The 23835-nt window shown below is 54.3% G+C and overlaps 1 protein-coding gene across 1 annotated transcript in view; it reads right to left on the reverse strand.

Annotated features, from left to right (window-relative positions):
* The window catches only part of COL23A1 (collagen type XXIII alpha 1 chain), a 278834-nt gene that overhangs the window by 40480 nt on the left and 214519 nt on the right, over positions 1–23835 (reverse strand). Inside the window, exons 3-4 of the mRNA XM_037164065.2 lie at positions 13125–13169; positions 463–470 (exon numbers count right to left, since the gene is read on the reverse strand). Coding sequence (XP_037019960.1) covers positions 463–470; positions 13125–13169 — 53 coding nt within the window. The remainder of the gene's footprint in view (positions 1–462; positions 471–13124; positions 13170–23835) is intronic.

The following is a 23835-nucleotide window of genomic DNA, read 5'->3' on the forward strand; positions in this document are numbered from 1 at the left end:
CCCTACCCAGGGAACCCAGGGAGCCAGACATATTTTGGCAAAGAAGAGAGATGGGTCCTGGAATCTAGTTACTACGCAGACTTATTCCTGGCACATCTGCCCAACTCCAGAGCCCTTTCTGCCAAAGCATGTGAGGCAAACACGGAGAAAGGCCAACTGCTGCAGGGAGCAAAAGTGGGCACGACGCCCGCCTTTCTGTGCGCCCGGGAGCCGGATGTGGGCAGGAGCAGCGGCTCTGCCGGTGCCCCTGGGAAAATGGCCACGGAATGTGTCCAGGGGCCCGTTGAGCCCACTGAGCTCTGCACCTGCGTTCATCTGCAAATTTAAGACGATATGGCCCCTGTCTGGACTCATTTTTTTAGGACACACCTCTCTAACTAAACAGTATTTTCATGGAAGTGCTACAGAGAGAACAAAACGTCTTATCTTTCGGGAGCAGAGAGCACAGTCCGGGGCACTTACTGGAGGACCTGCAAAACACAAGCGGAGAGAGAGGCCTGGGTCAGAGCCACAGGGGAGGAGCGTCCCCTCCCCCGGCCTTCGCTCCACGGCCACCAGCCCACCCTCCACAAGCACCAGGCTTTGGTGTCCCCTGAGCCCCAAAGCAAGAGGCAAGCAGAGGCAGCTGCTACACTCGGTGGGCGGGACCGCCCTGCACAAATGGGTCAATGTGCTCATTTCAGGCGGCTGCTGCTGGCCCCTGTGTGGGACTTTGGCCACCTGGGTAGGAATCGGACCTCATTCCTGCCTGAAGGACACATTTTGGTGGTCACTGGGGAGTGGGTTCATTTCTATGGAAGGGAGAGACTTGGGAGGGGGCGTGTGGGGCACAGAGAAGAGCAAGCAGAGGGCCCTGGGACTGCATCTGGAGGACGGCGGGTGGGCGGAGCCTGAGGCCCAGCCCTGGTGTTAGGGACCCAGTGGGGGGGGGGCACAGGGTACTTGAAGGGGTCCGTGGGGACTAGCAGCTGAGGGGCTGCCTCCGGGAAGGCTGGTGCTGCCAGCCGCAGCTTGTCCCCGGAGATGTGGACTCAGGTGTCCTTGTGGTGTGCAAAGCACATTGCACACCCGTGACTGCACTTGACCTTCTCAGCAGCTTGTGGGAATATGACTAACACTCCCGCCTGACAGATGACAGCAGAAAGAAGTGACTTGTCTAAGGCCACGTACTTGGCTGGGTGTGGAGCTCATCCAGGAAGGAGGCGTCTCAATTCAAACCCTACACACTTTCCGAGACGCCATGTCTGCTCCCGGCAGACCCGGGACCTCAGTGTGGGGCGTGAGGCCAGCCCCACCTCGGGGAGAGTGCAAGAGGTGAGCTCTCAGACTCACAGAATTTTCCTTCAACGAGCAGGTATTTAAGAAAACAATTGCATGGTGGAAGCAGAGGACCCAAGCAGGGCTGGCCCCACACGGGACAGACGCCGGGCTGAGTCCAAGGGCGAGGGATGACTTCTGGGAGAGAAAGGGGAAGAGAGGTGCCGGGTGGAGAGGGGAGAGCTTGGAATGTGCCCGGGTCACTGGGTTTGGAGGGTCACCATGGGAGAGGCCTGGGGGCAGATGCATGATGGCGCTAATGCCCGAGAACGGTCACGTGGGGGCTGTGCGTTCCCCAGGTCTAGACCGCGGCGGGGCAGGGTGCTGGCCGTTGGACGCCCATGCAGTGCCCTCCTCGAGGTCAGCAAGGACCTCGCGCCCTGTTTCACAAAGGAGAGAAAAGCTGCCGGAGGGACGCATGTCATGTCCGCTGCCTCACGCACACACCTGCCTCCACCTGCGCCCAGGACCCGACCGCCCCCCCGCCCCAAGTCCCTCAGGCTGTCAGAGGAGCGACTCGCTTCCACCTTCCGGGGCTGCGGCGCTCCCCCGCCTGCCCCCCTGTCTCCGCCCGGCACAGCCGCGGCCGCTCTCCAGCAGATCCTTCCTTCCCGCAGCTCTGCGCGCGCTCTGAGTCTTCTGATTGTATTTTATAATGAAAAAAAATTCAATCACAGTCGACATGCAATATCATGTTAGTTTCAGATGTACACAGAGTGATTAGGTATTTACAGACTTCAGAAGCGATCACCCTGGTAAGTCCGGTACCCGCCTGGCACCGCACGCGGCTGTTCCAGTACCGCCCACGACCGTCCCTGGGCTGCGCTCTACGCTCCCGCCACTGCCCTGTGACTTCTTAACTCCTTCTCCTCCCCCCCCACCCCAAGCCTTCTCCCATCTGGCAACCATCAAAATATTCTCTGGGTCTACCATTTTTTTCTGTTTTGCTTGCTTATTTTGGTTTTTAGGTTCCACATGTAAGTGAAATCAAATGACATTTGTCTTTCTTGGTCTGACTTAGTTCATTGAGCATAATCCCTTCAGCTCCGTCCACACTCCACAAACGGCCAGACTGCATTCTTTTCTCTGGCTGAGTAACACCCCGTCGTGTGTGTACTGCATCTTCTTCATTCATTTACCAACTGATGGGCGCTTGTATGGCTTCCATCTCTTGGCCTGTAAATAATGCTGCAGTGGATGTGGGGGTGCTTATATCTTTCCAAACGAGCAATTGGGTTTCTCTGGATGAATGCTCAGCCGTGGAATCGCTGGGACATAAGGCAGCTCCGTTCTTCTTTTTTGATGAGGGCCCTGCGTACTGTTTCCCACAGCACAGTTGGTGCTGGTGGCACCAACTCACAGTGCCGTGAACAGTGCACGAGGGGTCCCTTCGTCCGCACCCCCACCAGCACATTTTCTTCGTTGCCCAGTCGATGACGGCGTCCTGACAGGTGCGAGGTGATGTCTTTGTTTCGGTTCCATTTCCCTCATGAGCACTGGCATCTGGTCATATGCCAGCCGTCCAGCCGTCTGTCCTCTTCCGGCTCCTCTGAGGGAAAGGCGCCCTTTGCTTGCGCAGTCCCTCTCTCCCCGCCTAACCCCCCCCCCCGTCTCCCTCACAGCCTCACAGGCTACAAGGAAGAGGCCCCGGGAGGCGTGTGGTGTGTCTGTGATCACTCGGCTGGCGAGGGGCATCCGGACGGGAAGCAACCCCGTGGTGCCCACAGCAGCACTGTTCTCCATCTGCAGAGGGGCGTCCAGAGCAGGAATGGCACCCCCCTCTCAGGCCTGGTGGCCAGGGGACCACCACTCTGCAGGGGCAGCGTCCCCACAGCCCCCTAACTGAACGCCTTCTTCTGGGAACCCCAACCCCGGCAGTCAGAGGCCCTTTAAAAGACGCCCACCCTACCGCTCCCCGAGTGGGCCGGCCCCCGTCAACGCCGCCTGTGGCCGGCAGGTGGGGGCTGCTCCCACCGCCTGGGAAAACCTCTCAAGAGCAGGAGGGCGTCTCCTCCCCTTTCTCCCCATCGGTTCCTGTCAGCTCCCTGCCATCTTCTTCTCAGCATTAATTTGATTATTAAATGCTCACTTGTGTGCCATTTACTGTCTGTCAGCCCCACCAGCAAGGCGACTCCCGAGAGCCGGGGCCCCACTGCCTGCCTTTGTGCCATCTCCGTGCCCTGCGCCTCTCGGGGGGAGGGGAACCTGGCAGGCACGTGCACTGCGCCTCCACATCCCACCTGCTGTTCATCTGGGGCCGGTGCTCTGCCTGCAGTCCTGGGGGCCGGCTCTGCAGCCTGCCGCAAGTGGGGACCCAGGAGAGATGGAGGGGGGTCGGGTGGGGCTGGAGCAGGCTCTCCAGGGCCCCACCTCGGAAAATGAGGCCGGCTGGAGGGCCCCCAGCTGCCCAGCTCATTGCGCATGCAGCTTTCAAACACGCGTTCCGGCATCAGCTGGGCCTGCTGTCAGGAAAGTGTGAGTGATGGAGGAAGAGCCGGGTGGACGGCCGGTGTGGGAAACAAATAAAATGAGTCTCAGAGAGTAGAGGGTCAGCGGCTCTGTGGCCTCTTCAGCTGAGCCGAGGGGGCTGGACAGGGACCCCACGTGTGCCTTGAGGTTCAGAGGGTGCATGAGTGGCTTGTCGACAGGTAAGCAGAGGTGTGTGCAGGTTCTGGGGCTCCACAGTGCCCGCCTTGAGCTCCTAGCCCTTCCGGGGATGATTGACGTCTGTTTCCTAAACGGGCAAGCAAACTGGGAAGAACATTTTCCATAGCCTGGCAGGTGCCCAGCTGCACACCACAGGGGAAGGGCTGGCCTCGGTGCCTGCGGCTACTGGGGTCCTTGTCCCACCCCTGGAGTCCAGAGCCCACGCCTGCTCCTCTGTGTTGGACTGGGCTCCTGACTCCCACTCCACCTGCTCCCTGCTCTGCCCAGCAGGCCCTGGTTCTGAGCCTTGAAAACCCAAACCGACCTCCAGGACGAGCTTCTGCAGGGGTTTCCGCAGGGCAGCCGAGCGAGCCAGGGGTTCGCCTGGAGATGAAACGAGGCTTGGAGGCTGGGACATTCAGAGCCAACAATGAGTTAGTGAGGCAGGCACTTGGCACAGGCCTCAGCCCTGGCTTGGATTAGACCAGTTCCCCCAGGGAGGGTCCAGGCCTCCGAGCCCTGGCCCTCTGTGGGGAGCCCGCGTCTGCGGGACGTGGGACTGACTCAGCGCCCCAGCCTCTCTGGGCTGCCTTGAGGACTGAGCCAGACGCTGCGCCCGAGATTGGACCCCAGGACAGCGATGGGACGGACGTGTTCCAAGAGACGCATCGCTAGGCAATTTCGTCGTTGTGCGGACGTCGCAGAGTGTGCGTGCGTGTTACTGGACAACACAGCAATTATAATCGTTGGTATTAATCTCTCTTTAAAGGCTTGCTAGAAGTAATCAGTAAAACCATCTGATTCTGGGCTTTACTGATTTCTGATTCCATTTTGTGGACAGGTTTTTTTCCCTTATCCTCATCCAAGGACATGTTAGAGAGAAGGGAAGGGAGGGAGAGAGACATCGGTGTGAGAGGGAAACATGGATCGACTGCCTCCCATAAACACCTCAGCCGGGGACCGGACCCACAGCCTAGGCGTGTGCCCTGGCTGGGAATTGAACCGTGGCCCTTCCATTTTTATGAGATGATGCTCCATCCAACCAACTGAGTTAAACCAGCCAGGGCTGGAAAGATTTTCGATCACTGATTTTCTCTCTACTTGTTATCCATGTGTTCGTATTTTCTATTTCTTCTGGAGTCAGTTCAGGCAGTTTGCGTCCCTCTGGGAATCTGCCCGCTTCATCTGGGTGATAGAATTCGCTGGCACATGGCTCTTCATAGTGTCCCTTTATTAGCAGTCCTCCTCTGTGTGTAAGGTTGCTGGTGACATCCTTCTTTCACTCCTGATTTTAGTAATTTCAGTGCCTGCTCTCTTCTCTTTATCAGTTCTAGGCAAACGCTTGTCAGTTTTTTCAAAGTACCACGTTAGGTCTGGTTGATTTTCTCTGTTGTTTTCTATTTTCCATTTCATTCCTTTCCTGTCTAATCTTACGATTTTCTTCCTTCTGCTTGCGTTGGTGTAAGTTTGCTCTTATTTTTTAACATAAGTATCAACAGCCATGCATTTCCCTCTAGGCACGACTTTAGCTGCGTTTTATGAGTTGTGGTAGGTTGCGTTTTCATTTTCATTCCTAACGAAGTATTTCTGATTTCCCTGTTGGTTTATTGTTTGAGTCATTGGTTATTCAGAAGTTTAATGTTTATCCATAGTTGCAAATTACTCCAACTTCCTTCTGTTATTGATTCGTGATTTAACTTCCTCATGATCAAAGGACATATTTTGTATAATTCTTATGCATTTACATTTACTGAGGCTTGCAGCTTAAGCTCTGATCTATACTGGAGAATGTTCCATAGTCACTTGAAAGAATGTGTACTCTGCTGTTGTTGACTGGGATATTTTATAGATGTCTGTTTGGTCTAGTTGATTTATATGTTGTTAATTTAGTTCTTTGATTTTGTGCATATTTGTTCTATTCATTATTGAAAGTGGGGTACGGAGGTCTCCAACCATTATTGTTAAGCAGTTCATTTCTCCCTTCAATTGTCAGTTTTTGCTTCATGTATCTTAGGGCTCTGTTGTAAGGTGCATATAAATGTATAATTTAAAAATATTCTTTGATTATAAAATGTCCTTATTGTCTTAAAGTCCATTTTGTCTAATGTCAGAATAGCCACTTTAGGTCTTCTTGGTTATTGTTTGCATGATGTATCTTTTCAGTATTTTATTGTCAACCCACTGCCTTTTAAATCTAGTTTGTCTCTTATAGAATATTGTTGGATCATGTTTAAAAAATAACTAAAATTTAAAAAATTGTGTCAATACACACCTAAAATAAAATTTATGACTTGAAGTATTTTATTTAAGTGTTTTTTAAATTTATTTTTAGAGAGGGGGAAGGGAGGGAGAAAGAAGGAGAGAAACATCAATGTGTGGTTGCCTCTCATGCGCCCCCTACTGGGGACCTGGCCTACAACCCAGGCATATGCTCTGCCTGGGAATCGAAACTGCGACCCAATACCATAAATACTTGAAAATGTACACTTTAGTAGTGTTGAGCATATTTACATTATACTGTATTCAATCTCTAGGAATTTCCCATTTTGGAAAAATTGAAGCTCTGTAGGCATTGAACACCACCTCCCCATCGTTTCTCCCCTCAGTCCCTGGCAGCCACCACTCGACTTTCTGTTTATAAGAGCATGACTACTCTGGCTCTGTCAGTGAGTGAAGTGACGCAGGATTTGTCTTCTCGTGACCGGCTCACTTCACCGAGCATAGTGTCCTCACGTTTCATCCATGTTATAGCATTTCCTGTTATAGAGTTTCCTTTTAAGAATGAACAGTTTCCGACTGTATGTTAATACCACATTTTGGTTTTCCATTCATCTAACTCATGAACACTTGGATTGCTGCTACCTTTTGGCTATTGTGAACAATATTGTTATACAATTTGTGTTCGACACCTTGGTTTCAATTCTTGTAGATATATACCCTGCAGTGGTATTGCTGGATCATGTGATAATTCCATTCGCAATTTCTAAAACGATCCTCACCCACGGATATGTTTATTGGTTTTACAGTGAGAGAAAGGGAGAGAGAAAGATCGATCAGTTGCCTCCCATATGTGCCCGGACAGGGGACTGAACTCCCAAGCTGTGCATGTGCCCGGACTGGAGATCGAACCCGCAATTTTTTCTGGTGTGCGAGCTCCAGCCGACTGAGCCACCTGGCCAGGGCCCGTTTTAAATGTTGTGCGGAACCACCATACTGTTTTCCAGGCTGGCTGTACCATTTTACGTTTTCATTGTAAAATGGATTACGAGGCCAGGTAGCATACAAGGATTCCAGTTTCTCCGCATCCTTGCCAACACCTGTTATTTTCTGATTTTTTAAAATAGTCGCCAGCCTAAAGGGCGTACGGAAATACCTCATGGTGCTTTTGACTTGCGTTTCCCCAAGGATTAATGATGCTGAATGTTTGTGGGATCACTTTTGATTGATGGATTGATTCTCTGATCTCTTTGATTGAAGAGTTTAATCCTTTTATATTTAATGTGGTTGCAATTTGCAATTGTTCCAATTTGCTATTTAAGTTCTATATGTTTCATGTCTTCTTTGTTCTGCTGAATCGGTATTTTCTAGTGTACCATTTTCATTCCTTTTTTTAAATCTTATTTTGGGAGGTTATTTCCTTAGTGGTTGTCCTGGGATTACAATGAACATCTTAATTTAAGATAATACGTTTTTGATTTTAAAACAATATACATTCCTTTACATTTTGTACGGGTACTTTGCTCCAAGATATCCCTTTTTGTTATCCTTTACTGCTTTATTCACTAGCAGCCCGTGAACGTGGTTTTAGCCTTATTGCTTTATTCAATTGTCTTTTAAATCAGGATGGACAGAAATCACAAGTACTGCCTTCCATTTTTTGCTTTTGGCAACGTGACTATAATGTGCTTTCCGGGTTTTGCTGTGTATAATGTGCGCCCATGTTTTTGGCCCAAACTTTCAGGAAAAACCTCTTCCATTTTAATTTTTAAAATTTGTTTGTTTGTTTATTTTTTATTTATATAACTGATTATTGTATTCCAGGGTATTATTTTGCATACAGATATTGTTATTGTTCTCTAGAGTTACACTTAAAAAAAGATTTTATTTATTTATTTTTAGACACGGGGGGAGGGAGGGAGAAGGAGAGAAACGTGTGGTTGTCTCTCATGTGCCCCTTTCTGGGGACCTGGCCCAGAACCCTGGGCATGTGCCCAGGCATGTGGGAATTGAACTGGTGACCCTTTGATTCTCAGGCTGACACTCAGCCCACTGAGCCACACCAGTCAGGGCTCTAGAGTTACACTTTAAATGCATAAGCATAAGTAAAAGATTTGAAAACATTTATATAGATACAGAATTAGTACTACTCATGTATGATGTGCATCCTTATTTTTCCCTAAAAAATTTGGACAAAAAAGTGTGCCTTATATACAGCAAAATATGGTAGGTGTGGAACTCTTGGAGTTTATCCTATTTGGGATTTGTTAAGCTTCTCTTATGTGTAGATTAAATGTTTTTCTTTAAATTTGGGGATGTGTTTAAGGAAAAAATGATAGGAAATGAGGGAGGGTATGGTTGGTTGGCAAAAGCCTCTTGGAGGAGGTCACATTTGTGCTGATGCTTCGATGACAACAGAGAGCTGTGAGGCTGTGCAGTAAAGGGTGAACTCAACAGGCATGGATTGTCCAAGCCCTGCACATTCCGAAGAAAGAACTGGGAGGGAGATAACCTTTAAGTCCTTGAAATATGCTGCCTAATAGGAACATCTTTGAACACCTGCACGCCATCCAGCATACCGGATAGTTTATGCCAACAATGTGAGTCATTGTGGGGGTTTGGGGTCATGTTGTATCAGTTTGAGCTTTGGAGGGGCTGGACACTGAATAGATAAAATCAGTCACTCAATAGAAACCCAATAAAAACCCGGGACATTAAGGCTCAACTGAGCTTCCCTGGTTGGCGAAACGTCACGCACACACTGCCACACATCACTGCTGGGAAAATCGGGCTGTCCATGCAGCCCCACTGGGAGAGGCAAGCTGGAAGCTTGGGTCCCACGATCCTCTTACCTTCGCTGACTTTAATCTGTAGCTTTTTGCTGCAGTAAATCATAACCACAAGATAGAAAATAAATTTGGGAAGGTTTTGGCCATTATTCTTTCATCTATTTCTTCTGCTTCTTTCTCTCTCTTCTCCCCCCAGTATGTGTATGGTGGTGCATTTCCCAGAGTCCTGCAGGTCTCTGTTTGCTTTCCTCATTCTCTTGTCTTTCTTCCCCAGACCGAAGGGTCTTGATTGACCTAGCTTCCAGTTTGCTGACTCTTTCTTCTGCTGAATGTTGTTGAGCCCCTCTCGTGAACTCTTCATTTGGTTATTGTACTTTGGAGTTGCTATTTGTTTCTGGTTTTATATTTTCTCTATGGATATTCTCTATGTTGTATTCTCTTTGATATTCTCTTGGCCTTTCCTTGAATTCTTTAGATATCATTTCCTTTAGTTTTAAGAAATGTTTAAAATAGCAAATATAAAATCTTTGTCTAATTTTTCCAGCTGGGCTTCCTCAGGGACAGTTTCTATTCATTGCTTTCCCCCTTTTTTATTGCCATGCTTTCTCATATCTTCCTGTGTCTCAAATCTTTGTTGTTGTTAAAAACTGGGCATTGATAGTAATTTAAGGTGTCTACTGTGGAAATTAGGTCCTGCTCCTACTTCTCAGGACTTTTTGTTGCTGCTGTTTGTCATCACTGTTGCTCACGGTAAGGGGTTTTCCTGGACTAAGTTTCCGAAGTGTGCATAGTATGTTACATGTAGCTACTGACTTGTCCATTTGGTTTGCTTAATGATCAGCAGAGACAGTGGTTTCTTTTAATGCCTTGGTCCAGTAAGTCCCCCACTCTGTGCCAAGGGCTCTCTGTGCTGGAGCGCAACTCAGTGCCATCTTCCCAGCTCTGCTTTGCCTTCACTGCCTGCTTGGGCAGAGCCTCAAGGTTAGCCTGAGGTGACAGACGGGCTCTCTCAGGCCTTCCCTGAACATGTACACAGCCCTTCCCCCGCAGGTGCCTTCTAGACCCCCAGGAATATGCTGGAAAGGGGCTTTGCAAGGCCCCTCTAGACACCTCACCACCTAGGTATTTAGTTCAGGTTTTGTGTCAGCTTCCTGTCTGCTCCCACTGCTGCTACCACTTCAGGCAGCTGTGATTTTAGACAGTTGCTGCTGAGTGTTTTTGGCAAGCGCTCGGGAGACAGTGCTGTCCGGTGAGCAAGCTCTAGGTCGGGCCAGATAAGGACGTGTCCTGCCTACAAGCTCTCCCATGGAGCCTGCAGGCAGGTCAAACAGCGACAGCTCTCTGCAAATAAGCACCGGGGGAGCCTCGGCCTGCCGTTCGCCTCCCCCGGTGGCTGCTTCTTCTCACAGGTACTGCGGTTGCAAGGCTGGCAGCTTCTAAGGGTTCCAGGGGACTGAGGAGACAGGCGAGGTAGAATGTCGTGAACACTGAAGTTCTTAGCAAGACTTATCATTTCTTTCTTGAATTAAGGGGTTGCGGCAAGTTCTTCATTACTTCCCACAGTTCTGACAAGGCCCGTGTTCCCCAGCGTCCTTGCTGCTTTTCTGAGGGAGCGGATCGTCAGGGTCCGTAACCCACTGTTCCAGAAGTGCTTCTCCCACTGAAGTTCAGGGAGGGTTTCCTGGGGTCAGAGCAGATGGACGAACAAGCAAGCGAACCCCAACCTGGGATGTGGGGGCTGCGAGATCCACTGGTGCCTCCGTGTGTCTCTGCACATCCAGCGCAGGCATCTGCTAAGCAGCCTTTGTTGGCTTCATTGGATTTCTTCTGCATTCTCAGCCTTTATCCTTCATTTGCCCACCAGGCCTTCCTTCTCTCTCCCTCCTCTCCCCTGTCCCCTCCTTCCTGTCGACAAGCATTTGTTGACCATCTCTTGAGAGCCTGTGGATCTGGACCCAGCTCCTGCCCGAGACCTTGTGCTTTGGTCGGGGAGAAAGACACATTTGCAGAGAAGACCACCACGGCCTGGCATGGGAACTGCTGGGACAGGGGGAGGCATCTGGGGTTGGGGGAGCCAGCGGGGAGCCGAGGGAGAGCCATGGATGTCCTTGGGGAAAAGGAGCGTTCTAGAAGGAGAAAGAATCTTGCTCAAGGTCCCTAGAAGGAGGACCCTGGAAGTCCAAGAGCCAGCCTTCCCCAGCTGCAAAAGGGGCCTGTGGGGAGGTAAGACGTTCATTTCATTGTGAACGAGACACACAAACACTGTAGGGCTGTGGAGGCATTTGCTGAGCAAAGGCTCCGTCTGGAGCCACAGAGGTCCCCCCCCCCATCCTCCAGGCAGGCCTGCACAGGGGTGTGCAGGGCTGGGGGAGCAGCAGGAAGGTGTCTCTGCCAGATCCCGTTCCCACATGCAAAGACAGCCTTTTTCCCAGGGACGCAGGAAAAGGCTTGGTTTCGCAAGGGAAGGCGCCAAAGCCAGGGCGTGCATGAGTGCAAAACTATCTGGAAATAAACACCAGGCCCAGCCAGAGCTAATTGGAGGGGACTCTGCTCTGGGCTGTTCACACCATTCTTCCCTTGGAGCCTCAGTTTCCTTATCTGCTATCAGGAATAATAACAAATGCTTATCTTGCAGGGTTCTGTGGAGTTAGATAGGAGAAGAACCTGAAAGGACACAGCACGCAGGGTCCGGGGGCCCAGGGAACCCTTGCCTTTCTTTGGTTTCTGTGTTGCTGTAAACTGGAGTCCTAATTCTAATAGGTTGTTGAGTAACTTGAGTAATACTTTGTCCCCCCCAAAATCACTGTATATTCCTCATTTCCTTCCAGAATGGAAGCCAGGAAGTTACAGTGAAAGGCAATAAGCGTTTTACGAGGCCTGAAACAAGGACTGAGTGATGAAGTGCGGACGGGGCGGGCCTGGGCGTGTGCCGTGCTCCGCGTGGGGGTGATTACACGCAGAACCTAGAGTGAAGGAAGCCTCAGCGCTGTGACACGAAGCAGCCTTCAGCTCCCGGACGTCAAGGCGCGCGGAGGGCCCTGGTGGCATTTCCCCACAGGGCACTGCGGTGGGTTTCTCAGGGTTTCTACAGGGGCAAGGAGGTAATGCAAGCAGGCAGCACAGCGAGAGGCAGGAAGCCCGCGCCCGTTGCCAGGGAGGAGAGCCCAAGGGTCAGGGAGAGCCTGCTCAGCTCCCCTGGCCCAGTCGGCCGGGGTGGGGGGCTCCTGAGCAGGCTGGGGGCAGTGCTGGCTCAGGGGGGCCATGTCCAAACTCTGGACCCAGAGGAGACAATCTGGCTTGATCCAGGGAGGGGGGCATCACCGGTGTCCTGGGGGAGCATGGCCCCCAGGGGTGAGAGAGAAGTGAGAAGAGGGCCGAGGGCAGAATCATTTAAGAGGCAAGTGGGGTCCCCTGGGAAAGGCCAAAAAGAAGGGGGTCAGAGACGTGGGAGGAAACCCAGGCCACAGTGGAGCTGGGAATACAGGGTGGGGGCAGGGCGGCTAACAGGGAGGGTCAGGGAGGATGGCGGCGGCAACGCCTCTGCTGGCTGGACCGCCAGGTGGTCGGTGGTACTTTGGCCAAGACGATGTCGAAGGAGTGACAGCGAAGAGACTGGAGGGTGGGGGTGAGTGGAAGGTGAGGCGGGAGAGGGCTGGGTGTGTGGACACCTCCCAGGAAGCTTCACTGTGCGCGGCAGCAGGGGGCGTGTACCCTTCAGGTGGGGTGAGGACGGCAGGAGGGCGGGCGGCCGAGCGGGTAGGCCAGTATGGAAGGATGGCGAAGGAGCCTCCTCCTGGTGCCTCCGCCAAGGGAAGGAGCAGTCAGTCTGGGGAGGGATGGGGGCGCCCAGGAGAACCAGGCACTTCGGGCAGGTGGAGCCCCCATCCATTCCCTCAGAGAGGGGAGGAAGCCATTTCAGAGAGAGAGAGAGGCCAGACACTGGCGCTGCTGTGGTTGTAGTGAGATTCAGCGGGTGTCAGGGACACAAACGGGACAGTCACTGGACCTGTGATGTCGAGGAGCCAAGAAAAAGTGGCGCCGGACACTGCGGCCTCCCTCAGTGGGGTGCAGGGGCACTGGTGCATCTCATTGCATCCCTGGTCCAGAGCAGACTGCTAGGCCCAGGTCTGCGAACCAGAAAAACCTGGGACTCACCGGGATCGCCTCTTCTTCCGGGCTTGCCTCGCCGTCCGGGGGGCCCTGGACAGGGAAACAAGGATAGACCCGTTGAGAAGGGAAGCCAGTGGGCTCGGCAACAGTGCACCAGCTGCTGCCCACCCCTGCCCTCCACTGCTCCCCCCGGGGGCAGCCTGCCCACCACCCTCTGGTGGGGGAGGCAGGGACGTACGGGGAGAAACTGCCTCCTGCTCCCGCCTTCCCGTGCTGGCTGCATTCTCCCCACTTGCTCACTCTTTCAGTTATTTATTTATCTGTTTATTTATCCATTCACAGTCCCTTCCCAATAAAAAAAAATGACTATCTGGGAATTCTTGAGAGAGGAGAGTCTGTAGCTGAGAAACTTCTGAGAGATGAGAAATCTAAGGCTGAGGGTGGGGGCAGCTCGTAACCGCCACTACAGCGGAGCTCCGGAGCTCCGGGGACAGCACAGCATAGAGCTACACCATCACGGCCTTTCAAACGCTTAACCCGGGTTGGAACAGACTCTTCCTCCTGTCCTCCCCTCGCTTGCTAGAGCCGTGCTCAGCCCCTCCCAGCCCCTTCCCCGCCCCCAGCTCAGGCAGATGTGTATCCATTTCCCGGGATTTATTGCAGGTAACATGTACGCCACGCAGATTCTTTCCAGCACCCAGCTCTCCGCCCACTCGGTTTGAGCCTTTCTGAATTGATGATGGGACCATCCTGCCCCTGCCTTCTCTCCCTCTGCCCACACAGGCGCCGGAGAGGGCTCCGGGTAGGGAAACGCTGCCCAGCCGGCCGCCTCAGTCAGAGGTCCAGGCTCTGCACGGCCGCCTGTCCTGGAGCTCGCAGCCAACACCCCGGAGCCCCGTGGCCTCGAGTTTTCACTTTGCCTGCCTCCAGTTTTACTCCCTCTGAGTCCTAGTCTTCCTTTCTTTCTTCAGGTGCCGGCGGGAGGGCGGGGGAGGGGTGCAGGAGAGAAGATGTACGGACTAGATTGCAGCCGGGACTAGACAGCACTCTACCTGTCTCTCCAGCCTCCTCGACCCAGGTGCAGTGGTGGGCGGGGCTCCAACCAGAACCAGGAGATGGACAGCCTGTGGCTGTATTACAAGGCACTACCCCTTCCCATAAAGGTCACTCCCTCCCAAATTCCCAGGACCACCACCGAGGAGAGACAGACTCCTCATAATCAGGATGCGTGTGTGTTTTCTATTTCCTCTCCCCCCCACCTTTTAAGCGGTGCTCACTGCGCCCCTGGCCTAGGGATTGGGGCAGGGTGGAAAGGCAAAAGCAGCCCCCTGACCTTCGTTCTGGGAGGCCTGGGTGGGGAGGAGGGGGCATCCGAGAAAAAGAGACCCAGAGAGAGAGCATTGCAGGCCGGGGTGGGGTGAGAGTGCCTTTCTGGCCCCGGGGGCATGAGATCGTGGTGGCGGTCAGGCTAAACCCAAACGTCAAGATGCTACTACCTGCACTCCTGAGTCTGCAATTTAAAAAAACCATCGTGGTCAAGAACGCGTGACACAAACTTTACCATGTTAAACCATTTTTGAGGATGCGGTACTTAGTGTTAACATGTGTCCAGTGTTGAGCAAATAGGTCTCTAGAACTTTTTCATCTTGCAAAACTGGAAACAGCAGCCCCCTCCACCCCCCCCCCACGTCTTCCAGAATCCACCATCCTACTTCCTGCTTCTAAGACTTTGCCTGTTTTAAATAGATACGTGGAATCTTGCCATTTTGGTCCTTTTGTGATTGGCTTATTTTACTTAGTCAAATGTCCTCAAAGTTCATCCATGTTGTTGAAGTGACAATTTCCTTCTTTTTTAAGGCTGAATGACATTCCATCGTCCGTGTATACCACTCATTCTGCATGCGTTCCTCCCATCTGGCGATGGAGACCAAGTTGCCCCCGCCCCTTGACTATTTGAATAATGCTATGACACAGGGGTGCAGGTGTCCCTGCCCACGAGTGGACTGCTGGATCCTATGGTCATTCTATTTTTAATTTTTTGAGGTACCTCTATACTGTTTTCTATAGCGGTTGCACCATTTTACATTCCCACCAACAGTGCACAAGGGTTTCAATTTCTCCACATCCTCGACAACATTTGTTATTTTAGGGTGTTTTGGATGCTGGCCACCCTAAGGGGTGTGAGGTGATGTTTCACTGTGGTTTTAATTTGCATTTCCTTGATAAATAGTGATACTGACCATCTCTTCATATACCTGATGGCCATTCGTATGTCTTTTTTGGACAAGTGTCTGTTCAAGGCGTTTGCCCATTTTTAACTTGGATTGTCTGTCTTTGTTGTCGTTGAGTTGGAGGAACTTGTTACATATTCTGGGCGTTAGCCCAGATCAGCTATGCAGTTGGCACACAGTTCCTCCCACTCTTTTCATCCTGTAGTTTCCTTCACTGTGTGGTAAAAGTCTGATGTAGCCCGATTTTTCGTTTTGCTTCTGCTGCCTTTTAAGGGATGGAGTGAGCTTTCGTTTGTGGCGGAAGGCAGGGGCCCCCCATACTACCAGTCTGGGGTCATTGTTTCCCCACCCCATTTGCTGAAGGGATGACCTTCCATGTGGCTAGCTGTCAACCCGAGGTCTCCACGCAGATGTGCCACTAAAAATTTAGGCCCCTCGGGGCCAAAACGTATGTCCTGCCCTCCTCCAAGCCGCTGGGTGGAACCTTGTGAGGCTGGCCCTGCGTCAGGTCTTTTCTCCTCTCTGGACACACCTGTCTGCAGGGTGAGTGAGGGTGTGGGAGCGGGAAGCCCCCTGGTACGAGAGGCGCGTGCTCCTCTGGCTCTAGGAGGGAAAAGGTGCAGCCAGACGGTCCCTGTCCTCTGGGCTCTCGCCAGGCTGTGGAGCCCACGCTCAGGCCAGCAAGGCCTCTAGCCCTGGGCTGAGGTGAGACGTGGCAGGAAGGGATCCACGGTGGGAGAGTCAGCCGGGCCCTTCCTGGCCTGGAAATCTACAGCAGTACCGTGGCTTCCCGAAGGTCATTATCGGGAACGAATGCAGAGTTTCCCGTCTGAGTAACTCAAGCCAGATGAAGACATTTGCCTTCACAGAGGTGGCTGGACCAGTGGGCCTGTCTGGGTGGCTCTCCTGGGTGGCAGGTTGGGCAGATGGCCAATGAGGATGGGAGGTAGCCGTGTGGACAGCTGCCCAGCCCCCAGGGCCTTGGGAAAAGGGGCAAGCAGGCCAGAGTGGGGCAGGGGCCTGGGCATCGCCGAGTGCCCGGGGGTTGCAGGCCTGCAGGCTGGACGGACTCCCGCCTGAAGGGCCCACGTGGGGACACAGAGCGAGGCTGCTGCTCCTGAGGCCCCAGGGCCATTGGGAACCGAATTCTGAAGGCTTCTGTGTGACCACCTCACAAACCGACCACTGGTCTACACTCTGAGTGTTCAGCCACCTCTGGGACGTTCCATGTGGATGCCGTGTGTCCAAACCCAACCTCACAGGCCAGCTGCCCACCCACTCGCCTGCAGGGCTCCGAGGTTGACCGAGTGCACACATTGCCTGTTACCCACGTAGCCAAGCCAGAAACCACCCTCTGCCAATGGGAGAGCAACCCTCCCCCCACCTCATCTCGACCTCTCCAGTTTCCCCTTTCCACCACGGCTGGTTTCTCCCCCTCCTCACAGAAGGTGGCCCCCTGAAGTGTGCAGCCTGCATGTCCTGCAGCTCTGGGTCCCCAGCTGCCTGTGCCGGGCAGGACCTGATGACGTTAGTTTAGGAAAAGGAAGGAGGGAGGGAGGGAGGGAATGGAGGGGTAAGGAGACATACGGTCCCTTCGTACTATTTCCTGGCATTCTCTCTAACTGCTGTCAAATTGAACAAGAACCAGAGCTTGGAAGAGGCACAGGACCACCTGGTGGTCGGGCACAGGCCATTGAGACAGGGACACTTTCTGCCTTCCTTTTCCCCCGTAACAGGAAGACAGAGGTGGCAAGGCCAGCCCTGCTCGGCCAAGGGAGGCCCTGGGAGTGGGCTACACCTCAGCAGCTCTGCGGCTTGGGCCTGAGCCCAGACGCCGACCGAGCACTCAGCGGCGCCCTGCGCTGACCTGCAGCCCGCAGGGAGGCCAGTCTGGGGGGTTGCCGTGTCCCTACTCTCTGTCCGCCCGCGGACCTGGGATCAGGACACAGATGTGCACGGGCTGGGAATGTGATTTCCCAGAGAAACCCTGAGGTTTCGGGCGCAGCCGGGTTCAGCCAGGGCCCCCACTCATGCTAAATGGCTCTGACGCCGGTGACAGCCATCTGCACGTTAAACCGCCCCAGGGAGGAGGATGGTTTCCATAAGCTCTGTTTGAAGCCAGACCAGATGGAACCATTGTTAACTCATAAAAATCTCATCCTTCGCCCCGGCTGGGTGGCTCAGTGGGTTGGAGCCTCGGCCTCTACACCAAGGGGTTTCGGTGTGGACCCCGGTCGGGCACGAGCCTGGGTTGCACAACGAAGGGGAAGCAACCGGTCCACGTCTCTCTCTCTCCCTCTCTGTCTCTCTTTCTCGTGCCCTCTGCTCCTCTTTTTCTAAAATCAATAAACATCCTCAGGTGAGTTTTAAAAAAGGAATCCTTCCTCTGGTTGGGCTGGAAAACTCATGCCAACTGACCAGCTCCCAAGGGGGGACCCCAAACCCCAACAGGCTCCATCAGATGCCTCCTCGGGCAACTCCCGGCCATCGCTCTCTGCTCACACCCCTGGGCCCCTGCTCACAACCCTGGGCCCCTGCACCCCAGCCGGGCTGAGCGCCGCCAGCCTAGGCCCCTCCCCCACCCTCAGCCTTGACCCCACCCCTCCCCCCTGCCAGCCCCGAAAGACAGGGGCTTTTGTGCAATTTACCAAATTGAACCTATTCACGGTGCTGGCAATGCTTTAATCTCTGTCCCCTCACTTCTACCTAAACATTGGGGAAACTGAGGCTCAGAGAAGTCAAGGAATGCTCCGAGACACAACAGCCAAAAGGTGTCAGTCACCCAAAACTCCACTGATGGGCGAATGGATAAGTGAAACACGGCACACACACATAATGGGATGTTACTCAACTCCGAAAAGGAAGGGAGTTCTGTCACATGCTGGAGCACGGATGAGCCGTGAGGACATTACTCGGTGAAACAGCCAGTCACAACTGGACGGACACCGGGTGGGTCCACTGAGAGGAGGCGCATGCGCGGTTGGACGTGTGGAGACGACGGGACCAGGGGCGGCTCCCCGGGGCTGGGGGGCGGAGGTCCTGCAGTTGGGGCTGACTTGAGACAGAGTTTCAGCTTTTGGAGAGGAGAAGAGTCTGGGGACAGGATGGTGGCGGTGAATGACCGACCATGTGAGTGTATTGAAAGCCACCGGACTGGACACTTAAAAATGGCAAAGACAAGTTATGTGTGTTTTACCACAATTAAAAAAAAACAACAGAAATGATTCCAGGATTCTCAGCGACCGAGGGCCGGAGGGAGACTGGACTCGGGTCTGCTGGATGGAGACCGCCTGGCTAGTGGACGTGGCGTCCCGAAGGCCACACAGTGAGGAGGTGGCAGCACTGGGTTGGGACCCAGGTCTGTGTGACCTTAGGGCCGCTCCTCTGAACTCCATGGCCACCGTAACCAAGGCCGAGGATGTGTCCATGGCTTCCCTTGGCCTTAAGACCTGGGCCATCTCACTCTCTTTCCAGAACTCTGGGCGGGGAGTTGGGGTCAGATGGTTCACGTCCCCCAGACCTTCAGCCCGGAGCTCCTGGGGGTGGCCTGGGGCCCGGGGGCATTGTGGGGGTGCAGTTGAGCAGAGAAGTCAGGGGGGTCCCAGGGTTTGAGCTTCAGACTGTTAAAACATCTTTCTCAAATGCAAGTTAAACCACAATGAGATATCACCTATTGGAATGGCTGTCATCAATAAATCAGTACAAATCAATACATGATGAATAGAGGGTTGTTGGATGGGGTGATCAAGGGGTGAAAAGGTGAAGGGATTAAGAAATGCAGCTCGGCAGTTACAGAACAGTCACGGGGATGCAAGGCCCAGCACAGGGAATACGGTCAACGGTATTGTCCTAACCGTGTGTGGTGCCCGGTGGACACTCAACTTACTGCGGTGATCGCCCCGTAAGTCATATAAATGTCTAACCACTATGAAGTACAGCTGAAGCTAATACGAGGTCCATCCAGAAAAACTCCATCCATTGTTAATACAACAAGAAAGGTTTGTACAACATCGATGTAACCTGGCAGCCAAGGAGAGTGGACTGGAATGCGCAAGTGTGAACAATGATGACTTCACTGTACTAGACAGTGGGGGCGGTAGATGCCATTGAGTGAGCATGTGTGGCTGTCACATTCACAGTGACTGAGTGAGTAGAGTGACGAATCTGCATCACATTTTGCATTAAGCTTGAACATTCCTCTGTGGAAACTATTTGGATGATTCAGAAGGCCGCAGCTCTGGTCAGCTGGTGACTGGCAGCCTCATCATGCATCACGTCTCATGCAGAGTTTTTGACTAAACATCAGATCACCTGGGTGACTCAGCCCCACTACGGCCCAGATTTGGTGCCCTGCGACTTCTGGCTTTTCCCCAAACTAAAATCAACTTTTGAGAGGGAAGAGATTTCGGACTGTTGATGAGATTCAGGAAAATACGGCAGGGCAGCTGATGGCGATTGGAGAATTGTGTGAGGTCCCAAGGTACCTACTCTGAAGGGGACTAAGCTGTCATCATCCTATGTACAATGTTATATCTTCTTCAATAAATGTCTCTATTTTTCACAGTATGTGGCTGGATACTCTCTGGACAGACCTCTTGTATATTGTGTATCAACAGTAATTGGAAAAAAATTAACAAAATCTCTCCAGATACTTTTGTTCTACAAGTTTCAGACAACTTTGAGGCTGGAAATGCCCGACCGGGCAGAGGCGTGACCTCCCTGCTCAGTGGCAGTGGCCTGATGAAGCGCCCTGTCCCTCCGAGCGGGGGGTCAGGTCCTGGGCACACCTCTGCCAGGGCCCAGGGGACATGGCACTCGGGGGGATCAATGACTCCCCAAGAGGCTGGCCATCTGGTGGGGTGCTCGGGCTGGGCCGGCTCTGTGAGCCGTGCTGTTCTCTGGGAATGAAAACCACAGCCCCTTGCTCAGCAAGTACAGCTCATCTCCAAGGGGTTTACATCCCCCTGGGCTCATCTCCATCACCAGCACACTGCAGGGCGCCAGAGGGTGCCGAGCCCGGTGCTGGCCGGAGGGTCTCAAAGCATTCGGAAGAGCAATGCACAGCTGTTGGCATGTAGAGCAAGTGTTCATTTGGAAAGGACGGCTGTCCAGGAGGTGACAGATCCCTTCCGCCCCAGTGACCAGACCTGGGGAGCCTGCTTGGACAGCATGTCATTTGGTGGCCAAACGAACAGACCCCATGGTGGGGAGGGTGTGGAGAGGGAGCTGGAGGGCGGCCCAGCATCACACTCACCGGGGTCTCCAACGGGGCACTGACACTCCCTCTGGAGGGGCCGACAGCAGCGGACGGCACGCAGCCCCAGACGCTGTTTGACAAAAGAGAGTTCGGTGGCTCCGTTTGTGGGGTGTTTACTTTACGCTGGGCAGTAGTAACCTCGATTGCATGGTGTTAACTCATACCTTTCTCCGTCAAACCTAGGAGGAAGGCTACTATTATTCTTTCCGTGTTGTAGGTGGAGACACAGTGGTCAGCTGACCCTCCGGTGTCACACGGCCGCGGCGGGCAGGGCTGTGCAGGGAGGGCCTTAGCGTGGGCAGGTGTGCCCCCTGATCCACCGCCTGTCTCCCGCCCCAGGACTGCTTATTGAAGGCGAGTGGTTACCTAGTCCACGGTTTTTATAACCACTTCTGGGCATTTACTGTTATTTAAAAAAAAGATTTTGTGTATTTATTTTTAGAGAGAGGGGAAGGCAGAGAAACATCAGTGTGAGAAACATCCATCGGTTGCCCCCTGTATGCACCCACCAGGGGACAGAGCCCACAATCTAAGCATGTGCCCTGACGGGGAATTGAACTGGTGACCTTTCGCTTTGCAGGACAACGATGAACCCACTGAGTCACACCATCAAGGCTATTTTTTTTTTAATAAACCAGGCACCTCACAAAATGGAAGGGGCTCAGAGATGGCTCTCAGAGGTCTGTGAATGCTCCCCCTGCACCGGAGGCCCCAGTGAGTGGCGCCCGCTTTTCACCTGCCCTCCTCACACCTCCCGAAACACCTGCAGTCTCCAGCTGGGTCCTGGTGGGGTCCCTCGTCCCGAGGGAGCGTGGGCGGTTTCAGGGTCAGGGTGGAAGGGCTCACAGAAGCGGTTTCGCTGGGCGTGTGCCAGGGCTTCTAGGTCTCAGAGTGGGGACTTCACGGGACTGCTTGAGGAGTCTCTTTGAGTGACTCGTGAAAGCATGTGGGCACGGCCCAGGACCACCCACTGGGCTTGGCCAGGCCCCTCCCCACTGCCCCTGGCCCAGGCCGTTGAAGAGAGGGCTGAGCAAACTGGTGAAAAGCCCCTCAGAGGGGCAAGGGAGACCAACGCCCTTCCCTTTCATGGAGCTCAAGGTCCAGGGAACCCCTCTGCAGGATGAAGTGGCCCTGATCCGCCAGCTGGCCTGCCTGCAGTGGGGGAAGAGGCAGGACCCCAGAAAAGGGAGTGGGACCTTCTTGGGCTCTCGGTGGGTGGCAGCTGAGTCAGGTTGACCCAAGAGTGGGAGGAGCTTGTGCCCAGGCTGACGCAGACACTGTGTACTGAGAACTGTGTGTCCCCCGCAGGCAGCTGGCCACGGGTACCTGCGAGGGTGGCGGGTGCATCGGGGACACAGGCCGGGAGGTGCCGCAGGGCAGTTGGCGGTGGGTGCTGGGGGAGACTCTTTGGGGCTCTGCCCCGCCCCGATCTATGCTGGTTGTATCAGCCTCTCCTCGGAGCCCATCGGCTCCTGGGACCCTGTTTCCCATTGGAAAGCTGGCCCCTCAAGGCCGCACGGGCACAGCACGCCCAAGACACCAGGATCCTCTGCTCTGCTGGCTCCAGGGCCTTAATCACCCACACATGGCCACCATATCCTCCGAGCCGGACCAAGGCCAGGATTTATGGCTCTCAGAGAATGAAAGGCTTTTCATTTTTCGTTTTAGTTTTTCTAACGTGCAAGCCGTTCACATGAGCTTTGATTTTCACCAGAATCCCGCATAACCTGAAAGACAAAAGCCCTGCCCAGCCCCACTGAGACGGTCCCAGAAAGCGCAGGTGAGGCCTGGCAGCTGGAAGCCCTGGAGCTCTGCCAGCAGGGTGGAGTGTGCATTCAGGAAGGACACTCGGGGCCAGCTGGCTGCTCAGTGGGCCCACCCGCCCCAGGGCCACCTGACCCTGTGGCGCCTGGACCTTGGACGCCTGGCTTCTCAGCACAGGACAGCAGATTTCTCTCCTGAGGGACAGGCACGTAGCCCCTGCAGGGCCGAGGGTGCTTGACCTTGCGAATCCAGGCAGTATGGGGAGCGGGTGGGCACCAGGGTGGCTGACCACCCCAGGGTGCTCAGGATTGAGGGGTGGGTTCCCTGGGACTGAAACTAGCACAGTCCCAGGCAAACGAGGCTTGGCCACTGCTTCCGCAGCGAGCAGCCCGCAAGGAAGGGCAGTGCCACCTGGCCCCAGGTCTCCCTGCTCCCCCCCCCCCCCCAGCTCCTGCTCCTCAGCCTGCCAGGCCCCGCCTGCCCTACCTCCGGGCCTCTGTGTTCCGCTCACTCACTGTCCTCCTGGCCCTGCGGCTCTCCACGTACTGAGCTCGGGCTCAAGTGCCCTGCCCTCAGGCGCTTTGGTCACATTTTCCTGTATGGTTTTCTTCCAGCCACTTACCTCTATCAAAATTACCTGGTTTATTTATCTTAGTTGCTTTTTAGTGTGTATGGTTTGTCTCTCTTCACCAGAATGTGAGCTCCCTGAGAAGGGGGTCCCTGCCTGCTGACACCCAGGCTGGCGCTGACCCCGGGTCAGGGCTCCAGCTAGCTCAGTGCTGGTGGGGGCAGAGCCCCAAGGCGCTGGGACCCCGGGGAGGCCCAGGAAGGGAACAGGGCCCTTTCTGAATTGGGAGGAGGGAGAAGGAAGTGGGTGTGCAGCCAGGCTCGGGCCTGCGCCCCCTCCCAGGACCCTCGCATTGGGCCTGTGTGGCGGGATGCAGTGCGGCCTGTCGCAGAGGGGGAGGGGCGGCCCCAGGTAAGGGGCCCCGCCTCCTAGGCTGCCTGGCTGCTGCCTGGCAGGACTCTGAGGTCTGAGGAGGAGGCCCCAGCCCGCACACCGCCGTGGAGGAGCACAGAGGCTGAGCAGCAAGGCCCGGGGCAGCCCCACTTCTGACATGCTCGCCTCTGAGACCCTGCAGGGTCCCCCGAGGGACTGACTCCACTCCCAGGAGCCTAGAGGGAGTCATCGTTCGTTTTTCTTGACCCCCAGGGCCAGTGCCAAGAGCCACGGCGCCCCTGGGGACTCGCAGCTGTCAAGGGCTGGGTCTGAGCTCCCGGCCCTAGTCTGTCTGCCCAGGCGGCTGCTGACTGGGTGACCCGTGTCTGCCCGCTCCCCTGCCCCTGGTAGCAGGCACTCCAGTCCTGCGGCCCTGCTGCTGAGCACTTTCAGGGCCTGGGGTCCCCTGTGCCCTGAGCGGGGACCACCCTCCGCTGGCCCCAGGGAGCGGCCCCAGTGTGTCCTCAGGCCTGGAGGGTCAGCCACTGAACCCGCTGGGTCTGG

The sequence above is a fragment of the Artibeus jamaicensis genome, unplaced genomic scaffold (assembly GCF_021234435.1).
Source record: "Artibeus jamaicensis isolate MK-2021 breed Jamaican fruit bat unplaced genomic scaffold, CSHL_Jam_final contig_1085, whole genome shotgun sequence".
Taxonomy (NCBI): domain Eukaryota; kingdom Metazoa; phylum Chordata; class Mammalia; order Chiroptera; family Phyllostomidae; genus Artibeus; species Artibeus jamaicensis.